Genomic DNA, 10,518 nt, shown 5'->3' with positions numbered 1-10,518 from the left:
GCTTTTAACTGTCGATGTCTAAGTTTTTGTAAATAATAAAGCACTCACCAATATCCAGTACCACAACATCACAGAGCTGTTGCAATTTTTTTGTTAGATTTGTACCACTTCGTCTTGTTTTTCTTCTGATTATCAACCATCTTTTTGTCCGTATTACGACTTTCGGGTGACGGCAGTCCAAACCATTTCCGTTTCTTGTGTTTGTTCGGGAGCGCAGTTTCAGATATGCTTTCAACTGGTTGTCGTAAAATTACATCTTTCTCAAATAATGATTCGTGAGCACTTGTTATGGACTGATCTGCTGATTTCGAATCTTTCCTAGAAGGACATAATAATTAGTCGCACATCTTAATATAGAAAACACTAAATTTACCTAATCTTTATAGCATCTTCTAACTTATCCCAAAAGTTGAACAATTTATTAAGCCGTTCGTAATCTCGGGTGGAATAAAGCTGCAGATTCGATGGCAGCAGCAGACGTTTGTAGACGCATGGAATAACCATGCGTTTTTTCTGCTCGGTTTGCAACGCTTGTGCAAATGTAACAAAAAACTCATTGAACGAACTGCTAAGAAATTCTTCAGATATAATAATCACCAACCGGCGACATCGTTCCGATATAAGCCGAATAATTGCTTCATGCTCGAAACTTATACCGGCTAAGAGATCTCGATCATTCGCACAAACTTTCAAATGTCGCTCTTCCAGTCGTTCAATCATCGTTGTGGCAAATTCCACATCGGCATCAGCGAACAGCACAAATGCATCATAGATTTGTTTCTTACTGCGTGTGTCATCGATTGTAAGAATGTCTTCATCCAATCCTAAACAATCCTCTACAGCAACTGTTCGCTAACTGGGCGACGAGCACTTCCCAGTTATTGAAATCAGCTCGCTAACTGGGATATCATCTCAACGCCGAGGGGAAGTTCAATGGACAACTTCATAAAAGGCTTGCGTTCTCAAGTTGATCACCAAATAGTGATGCCACAACCACAAACTTATCTCTCAAATAAAGCTTTTAACTTTAGTTTTATATAGCGAGTACATTTATCAGCTATATTATTGTTTTTGTATTTCAAATATGCTCGATTAGAAAAAACTTTAATTTTTCAGTTTTCGTTCCCAATCCACATGCCCCCCGTTCGTTTAGATATTTGACGTTTGTTGTCTTTTTAACTGGGAATGCTCCCAGTTAGCGAGCGCCCAGTTAAAAAGAAGCCCAGTTAAAGCGTGCCCAGTTAGCGAATAGTTACTGTATTTTATTTGACTCCTCTACCGTTTTCTGCCGCTCAGTCAAAAATAAAATGGCATCATCGACTAAAAAACATAGAAGTTAGTCGATTCCTTGAATTAAATAAGAATATTACTTACCAAGATATTTGTTGCTGCTATCCAATACATCCCAGCGATCGATGGCACCAAGTACATTTTGCAGTTCTTTCAAGTTAGCCAAAAGTCTAGTGCTGTCCGACATCTGTTGCCACAGCTGAAGCACCCGTTTCGTAGGATTTGCGTTATTCTGCAGTTCAGTTAGGTGATGAATTTCCAGTCCGATAGGCTGAAATATACCTCTCCAGTCACGCCAATGCCCGTCCTCTGTTTTGAACATCTTTTTGCGATTCAGAAGCGCTGACAATACCGTGCTGGATCGAAACCCGTACAGTATCGAAATCCGTACACCTTGATGTTTTTCTTCAGTTTTAAGCATTATAAAAATGAAAATTCATATGATAGTTACATGTACATGTCCGTTGAGCTGTTGGCCTTCTGTTAAATTAAACTATGCGCCAGTAGGCCATGAAATAAAAATATTAAAAATAAAAAATCAATCGTGTATCGGTTTCAGTTGTCATTTCGTTGTATCGTTAGAGAATTTACTAAGGAAACGTTCTTCTGATAAAAACGTTTTTCAAGTGGGATATAAGTGTTTTACTCTGTGAATCTTTTTGAAATTGATAGAAAAGGTAAGTCTTTGTCATTTTCGAGCTGTATATCGTCTGGTAAATAGTGTAAATCGTATTTATTCAACAAAAACTGTGCCGTACGGATTTTGATCCTTGTTTAAGTGTATCCTTGGTTAAGTGTACAAGTATAAATACACGGCAAACAATTTCGAAGGAGCTGTGATTGAGGTGCGCAAGGGAAAGGAAGCTTCGAGAGGTTCCGGCGTTCCGGTTACTACGACAAGGGGTGCCGCAACGAAACGCTACGAAAATTTCCCCATTTCAGCTGATATAAGAAATTAGAAAACCGTGTGAAACTTTAGGAACCAATTGATCCTCAAAATATATTCATTCATGAATTTAAAGATAAATTATAAATAAGAGATGTTTATTTTTGTACTTTTATATCTATACGGATTTTAATTCATTGCTGTATGGACTTTGCGGATTTCGATTCAAAAGTGTACGGGTTTTGATTCAGACAAAAAACAGTGTACGGATTTCGATTCAAAACATGTTCTATTTAAACATGATTTTTTCGAGTTTCAGAGTAATTTTAATCATTTTGCTTGAAAATAGTGATAAAATATAAGTAGACCTATAAGTAAACATGTCAGTTTAAAGCAATATGTGATTTCTTGATTTTATATCGACCGTCTAAGATTATCATGTGCTTAGGTGTACGGCTTTCGATCCAGCACGGTAATTGGCAAAAGCATATGAGTCGCAGAATCCAAACGAATCCAGCTTATTTACAGAACCAAGCGTCATCTTGTGTTTCACAAGGTTGTGCAAAGCTTGCTGACTTGCATGACCCATACGACTATGTCACAACTTACTTATCTCGGTTATGATGATATTGGCTTGCCCAAAAGAAACGACATCCAACGTTAGCACCTACATATTGCCTCGTAGGTACAGCACACTGATTTGTAAATGGTCACGGCAGAGCAACTTTCACTGCGATAATAGTCTTTTTCTCTCCTCATGCAGGCAAGGCCTGCTGTGTAAATACATTTTTGAACGAACACGTCATCAGTGCGTCTTGAACTGTCTTACAGATCAGACGTTTTTTCGGTTGCTTGTGGACTGGTCTTCGACTGCCTATAGCTTCAAAGTTTGTGTTTTGTCAGTGTGTCTTTTAAAGACTACCTGAAAGTTATTTCCCATCAGTCTTTCTCAAGACTACCTACTTTTGAACTTAACATTTGTTTTAACTTTTTTCGTATCACCTGAAATGGCTGGACGGAAAAAGAAACCTCGCATCGCTGCGGGGAGGAAAAGAGAGGCATCTCTTTCTGACACATCGAGTGTCTGTAGTGACAATCCTTTTGATATTTTGCCTGAGCAAGAAGCTGGTGAAATGGAAGTTATTAATAATGAAACTATACAAAATATAAAATCTTTAAAAAAGGAGAAAGTTCCACCTATTGTGGTAACTATTTCTTCTGAATTTAATATATTCAAAAAGGAACTTTCAACGTTTGTTTCTGACGTTAAAGTTACCTATCAAATTGGCCGTAGAGGTGAATGCCGCTTATTAGCCGACTCAGTAAAGGGTCGTGATCGTCTTGTTCAGTATTTAACTGACAAGATGTACAAATTTTTTACATACGACACCAAGAACACCAAGCCGTTCAAGGTTGTCTTGAAAGGTCTCATCAACGATCAAACCGTTGATGAGATCAAACTTACTTTAACAGAATTACTTGGCATGGCCCCTACCCAAGTAATTCTAATGAAACAAAAATCACGAGGCGAAAACAGTCAGAGAACTGGAATTTCCCTTGTTAATTATTTAATTCATTTTAACCGCAATGAGGTTAACAACTTAAAATTTTTTGAAAAAGCACATGCTTTGTATAATGTGCGTGTAAAGTGGGTAATTTATAGGAAGTATGGCGGAGGTGAAAAGCATATCACCCAATGCCGTACTTGCCAACGTTATGGCCATGGTTCCAAATTCTGTAACATGGACCAAAAATGTCTTAATTGTGGAGACTCCTCTCACAAAAAGGACACATGTCCTGTGAAAGAGAGTAAAAATTTTCGCTGTGCGAATTGTAACGGCAACCATATGTCAAATTTTTATCAATGCCCAGTCCGTTTAGCAATTGTTAAGGCAAGGCAAGGTAAACAAAATTCAATTTCTCAATTAAAACCAACTTCAAAACAAAATTCTCCAAGCGTACCAGTGACGCATAGTTTACCTACTCCTTTGCATACCCGTTTAACTTATGCACAGGTTACAGGTAGTTCGAACATTATACCGCCTAGTGTTGGTAGTTCGAAAATTACCGTTAATATGGGTAAGCAAAACACGCTAGAAAATAATTGTACACCTATTACTCCAGCTAATATTGCTTCCGAAAATATTTTTTCTAATGTCAACTGCCTGGGGCCTATTACGGTAGGTAAACTTTCTTTTTTGCAACAGGCAATGTTCGATCTTATGAACGCCATGTTGCAGGCAAAATCAATGTTTGAAGCCATTCAAATAGTCACAAATTTTACTATTAAAATTGTTTCTAATTTAAAATTTAGCAATTATTTTAAATAAAACAATTAAAATATTAAATTGGAATGCTCGCTCATTGAAGGCCAATGAGAATGAGCTTTTTAATTTTTTAACAGTAAATAATGTGCATATTGCCATTATTACTGAAACATTTTTGAAACCTAACATAAAATTAAAATATGATCCCAATTACGTGGTTCATAGATATGATAGGATTCAGGGTTCCGGCGGTGGAGTTGCAATTGTTATTCATCGCCGAATCAAACATCGTGCTCTTCCCCATCTTGAGACGAAAGTTATTGAAACTTTGGGAATTGAAGTTCAAACTGAACTTGGGATTTTATTTATTGCCGCAGCATATTTACCATTTCAATGCACACGCGAGCTCAAAAGTTATTTTAAAGGTGATTTACAAAAACTCACCAGAAATCGCTCGAAATTTTTCATAATCGGCGATTTTAACGCTAAACATCGTTCATGGAATAATTCTCAAAGTAATTCCAATGGCAAAATTTTATTCAATGATTGTTCTTCAGGATACTATTCTATTTTGTCTCCGAATAGTCCTACATGCTTTTCTTCTGTAAGAAACCCTTCAACAATTGATTTGGTGCTGACAGATCAAAGTCATGTATGTAGTGATTTGATCACACATGCTGACTTTGATTCTGACCATCTTCCAATAACTTTTTCTTTATCACATGAATCAGTTTTAAACCCTATGAGCTCTGTTTTTAATTATAACAAGGCTAATTGGGAAAGATACAAAACTCATATTGAGAGAAATTTCAATAATTAGCTTGATTTGCAAAACGAAGTGAATATTGATTCCGCTTTGGAAGCATTAAAATGTGCAATTGTTGATGCCAGGAATTATTCTGTTCCAAAGGCTCAAGTGAAATTTGATTCACCAATAATTGACGAAAATCTTCAACTTCTAATTCGTTTGAAAAATGTCCGCAGACGTCAATATCAACGTTCTCGTGACCCTGTTTTTAAAACTATTTATAAAGATTTACAGAAAGAGATTAAACATAGATTTACTCTTCTGAGAAATCAAAATTTTGAGACTGTAGTTGAAAAATTGAAACCATATTCAAAACCTTTTTGGAAGCTGTCGAAGATTCTTAACAAACCTTCAAAGCCCATTCCAGTTTTTAAAGATGGTGAACATTTTCTTGTATCCAATGAACAAAAGGCTCAAAGACTTGCTCAGCAGTTTGAGAGTGTTCATAACTCAAATTTGAATTTTGTGAGTCCAATTGAAAATGAAGTCACACGTCAATTTGATTTAATTTCTTCCCAGAATTTTTTACCTGCAGAAATAATTGAAACTAACTTGAATGAGATTATATCAATTATTTAAAATTTCAAAAATATGAAAGCACCTGGTGACGATGGAATCTTTAATATACTAATCAAACATCTCCCTGAGAGCACAATGGAATTTTTAGTGAAAATTTTCAATTGCTGCTTCAAAATTGCATATTTTCCCAAATTATGGAAAAATGCAAAAATTACTCCCATTTTAAAACCGGATAAGAACCCAGATGAAGTTTCAAGTTATCGACCAATCAGTTTGCTTTCTTCAATAAGTAAACTGTTTGAGAGAATTATTCTTAACAGAATGATGTCACACATCAACGAAAATTCAATTTTTGCAAATGAACAGTTTGGATTTCGCCATGGGCATTCCACAACTCATCAATTGCTCAGAGTTACTAATATGATACGAGCTAACAAATCTGAAGGTTATTCCACTGGAGCTGCTCTTTTAGACATAGAAAAAGCATTCGACAGTGTTTGGCATAAAGGATTGATTGCGAAATTGCAAACTTTTAATTTTCCAATTTTCCTAATCAAAATTTTAAAAAATTATCTTACTGATCGAACTCTGCAGGTTGTCTATCAGAATTCCAAATCTGATAGATTTCCTGTCAGAGCAGGTGTACCTCAAGGTTCAGTCTTGGGTCCAGTCCTGTACAACATATTCACTTCAGATCTTCCTGATTTGCCTCCAGGATGCACAAAGTCATTGTTCTGCGATGACACAAGCATTTCCGTAAAAGGAAAAAGTCTTCGTGTCATATGCAGTCGATTGCAGAAAAGTTTAGATATTTTTTCTTCCTACTTGCAAAAGTGGAAAATCTCTCCCAATGCTTCTAAAACTCAAATGATAATTTTTCCGCATAAGCCTAGGGCTTCTTTCCTCAAGCCAAACAATAATCACGTTGTCAAGATGAATGGGGTTATTTTAAGTTGGTCCGACAAGGTTAAGTACTTGGGACTAATTTATGATAAAAAACTTATTTTCAAAGAGCACATTGAGAGTATACAAGCCAAGTGCATCAAATATACGAGATGTTTATATCCTCTCATTAACAGGAATTCTAAACTTTGTTTAAAGAACAAACTTTTGATTTACAAACAAATTTTTAGACCAGCAATGCTTTATGCTGTACCGATCTGGTCAAGTTGCTGTTCAACAAGGAAGAAAACGCTCCAAAGGATTCAGAATAAAATTCTGAAAATGATTTTGAAGCGTCCTCCTTGGTTTGGTACACTCGAATAACATAGACTTACTGGTGTTGAACCATTAGAAGCTATGTCAAATAAAATTATTAACAATTTTCGACAAAAATCGTTGCAATCCTCAATTTCTAACAGTGTTGAGAAGTCACCATTTGTGATTGGACACACATACCCATTATTTACTAATATTTATCATAAATACTTAAGCTACTAACAAATCCCCCCTTAAAAAAAAAAAAAAAAAAAAACGAACACGTCAAACGAGTACCAGCCACTACGACGTTTTTTCTCCAAACGTATTCTGATATTTTTTCTAGAAATAAGAATTACGTACGTTTTGTGCGGAGATTTTGGAAATTATTTATATTACTGATTGATCTTATAATAATATTTCTCAACATGCATAGAATAGAAATAAGCCAAAATAACATCGCCAAACGAATAACAGTGTGCATCTTTTCGATGCGCGAGTGTCAATTGACCATCTTTATTTTCTATGAGAGGCGATGGTTGTTCTATATTCACGAGCGTAACCGTTCTGTGACGCACACTAACGAGGCGAAATCAAATGAAAGTGTTGACCGTTTATAAGCCTAATCACGAGCAGTGAATCTGAATAGTATATAGATACTATCTTGGGTTGCGAGAGCTTCTTGACTTAGAGCTAGTTTTCCCGAAGATACTACATCGTTAGACATACCTTGAATTACTCCATCATATTTTCCGACCAGTGTCACGGCGTTCTTGGCCACATCGATGATAAAAACATCTCCCATTTTCCACACAGACCGTAGAAGATTTGCTTCCTTCACGAGATGATCACTGCATCCTACGTCTAGGCAGAACTAGATCTTCTTGGTTTTAGCTTTTTTTCGGTCATCATTTACCATAAACGCAACTGCCTCCTTGCCGACTGCCATATATAGCATTTCTTTCTGATTATTTCTACTCTACCTTGTCAGAACGATGGAAATTGCCTACCGGTTGCTGCTTTTTTCTACCTCCGACGAGTCCCACACCACTCAAGTAATCCAGGCGGTCTGCCCTTTTCCTCTCTACGGTTAACAGCCTGTTTGACCATTCTCCTCTAAATTATCAAGTACCGGATCCCGGGGATCATAGCTGTCGTCTAAGTTTAAAAATGGTTGAGCTATCAAGTCACCTTCTTCCGTTCCGTTTTCATTTTTGCGGTCTTGAATTGCCAGAAAAGATCATCAAATGTAACAAAATGAGTTCGCATGGAGATTTCTTCTTTCTTTCGTAATGGTGCCAACGGATTTTTTCAGAGCCTTTCACATTTCAGCTGCCGTTTACTTTTGCCGAAAAAATTGAAAGATTTCATCCGTTGTGAATTCAAAAAGAATTGACTTGGCCTTTCTGTCGGTTTGATTCAACTGCGTAAGAACATCGTCTGCCGCCGAAGCAAGTTCTTTCAGCACAGATGCACCTTCAACTTTACGTATTTTTCATGAGCACTTATCAGCTTCTCAAGGGTTGCTTAGCAGTGCCTACTTCTTTAAAAATGCTCGTGATATAAACCTAACCCATTCCCGGCGGGTGATAACGTATGAGGAAAAAAATCCGAACAAACTTTCAATTCCAAATTAAAATCTTGCGCAACTTATTTGTCTATACTTGTTTGTTTATTCAAGTAATGTAACTCATTAACAAACCTCATAGGAAAAACTCAGCTCCACATCGCGCTGATTTCCTGATCCTCTGGGGTACTTGCTCTATGGCTTCCTGAGTTTCGGATGTTTCAATTATTTTGAGCTCCTTCTTGATTTTTCTATCAAACAATCGACGTTTTTTGCTCTATAACCTTTATGGTAGACCACTCGCTTCAAATTTGCTCAGAAAGTTTCATTAGACTGCAGCTGTGGCACATTTTGAGGATTATATTCTTTCGGAAAAAAACCCGATATTGCCTTGCCGCAAATCCGCTAAAGTTTTTTTGTTCACACAACATTTATTTGACACGGCACAATCCGCTAAAGTTGCATTGGCATAGTGTGGCAATGCAAGGTCTGGCCAAAACATTACTTTGTCATTTTAATGCTACTATTATTCTAAGTTTTGAACCCATTTCATGCACGTACTTATTCGCCGTTTTTGGATCAATCTGATATTTATTGCCCACCTCACAATATGATTTCGCCTCCTAGCTCAAGCCTAGCTCTCTTACTCATCTTACCAGTCAGACAAGAGCTGTAGTAACTCGTGCTGTATCAAGAAGTTGTCGCCATTTTACTCGGTTTTGGGCTGTGTTTCACCTGTTCCTGCGCCCCTTACTTTCTGGTGCCGGTAGGGGTTGTCGTCCGGCATCCTTACGACGTGACCGGTCCACCGCAACCTATTGTCTTTCGCCAGGTGCACAATGGGGTTCTCTCCAAGCAGCGCTTGTAGCTAATGGTTGATGCGCTGTCGCCGTTATCCGTCGTCCGTTTGTACTCCACCGTAGATAGTCCACAGCACCTTCTGTTCGAAAGCACCAAGAGGACTTCCGTAGAGGACTACCGGTTATATCAGGGTTTTGTAGTTTTTTGTATTGAAGTAGTCATGTCCGATCAGCACTGTGATTGGTGCGTACGTATGTAATGTCTGTGAAGAACCGGCCGTCGATGAGAACGTGGTCAATTGTTTTGCTCTACGTTGGTCGAGGAGAGAAGGGACTTTGGACTGCCAGCCCGTGGGAAGCTGCGAAGTTGGTGCATAGCTGGCCGTTGTCGTTCGTCACGGTGTACAGGCTATGCGGGCCGATCACCGGCTTATATAAGTCTTTCCTTCCGTTCATGTCCCCAATGACGATCTTGATGTCTCTACGCGAGCACCTATCGTAAAGTTTCTCCAGCTGTGCGTAGAATGTTCTTTTTCTGCATCAGGTCTTCCTTCTTGAGGGCAGTGCACATTGGGAATAGTGTAGTTGTGGAACACTTCACTTTTAGAATTTTCTTTGTTTCGCTCACAAAAATTACAAATCAATTTACGACGGTCTTCTTCCGACAACTCCTTTTTCTCAACAAATCGTCACTTGACAGAATCGACTGGTCGTGTTACCAGTTATATAAAAGTGGATCTTCATTTTGTGGAAAAGAATTTTTCAATTTGTGCAGCACTTCGAAATCGTAGGTCAATTTAAAAGTTGTTCGGATTTTTTTCCTCACACATTAGCAATACCTGACATTTTAACTTTGAATGAAGTTCGCTCCGAAGCGACGGATAGAGACCCAGTAGCCCCTTCATGAAGATGGAATTCGAGGATATAATTATTACCACGAAAGAACAGAACTAAACAAACGAAACAAAAATAATTTTTTGTTAGTGACTTAACGTGTGTGTTATACACACCTAAGCCAGCAGCTAACCGGCGTAAGTGATGACTTACCTCGTGAGTGAGAGGCGATGAGCAGGCCTGATTCCTAGAATTAGCGAAAGACAGTTCACATTCCATTCCCATAGACATTTTAGATACTCGAGGCAACCTTCCGTGGCATATTCTAAAATAGTATCCTTTTCATGCAT

The 10,518-nt window shown here is 37.7% G+C and overlaps 1 protein-coding gene across 1 annotated transcript; it reads right to left on the bottom strand.

Annotated features, from left to right (window-relative positions):
- Positions 1-68: 68 nt before the first annotated feature.
- Positions 69-10,518, bottom strand: LOC129721141 (myeloid differentiation primary response protein MyD88-like). Its single transcript, XM_055673340.1, has 5 exons — positions 10,382-10,518; positions 1,375-1,646; positions 1,280-1,320; positions 374-852; positions 69-318 (listed from the first exon to the last, which is right to left on the bottom strand). Exons 1-5 carry the CDS (start codon positions 10,516-10,518, stop codon positions 69-71), a joined length of 1,179 nt encoding a protein of 392 aa, XP_055529315.1.

The sequence above is a fragment of the Wyeomyia smithii genome, chromosome 1 (genome assembly GCF_029784165.1).
Source record: "Wyeomyia smithii strain HCP4-BCI-WySm-NY-G18 chromosome 1, ASM2978416v1, whole genome shotgun sequence".
Lineage (NCBI taxonomy): Eukaryota > Metazoa > Arthropoda > Insecta > Diptera > Culicidae > Wyeomyia > Wyeomyia smithii.
Note: the sequence above shows the minus strand (reverse complement) of the source record. Positions and strands in the feature narration are given on the sequence as shown.

Coding starts and splice junctions, on each gene's coding strand:
- LOC129721141 (XM_055673340.1), bottom strand. CDS start 10,518: ATGCATGAAAAGGATACTATTTTAGAATATGCCACGGAAGGTTGCCTC. Junction 1,647..10,381: donor CATCGCCTCTCACTCACGAG/GTAAGTCATCAC, acceptor GTTTCGATCCAG/CACGGTATTGTCAGCGCTTC. Junction 1,321..1,374: donor TAGCAGCAACAAATATCTTG/GTAAGTAATATT, acceptor TATGTTTTTTAG/TCGATGATGCCATTTTATTT.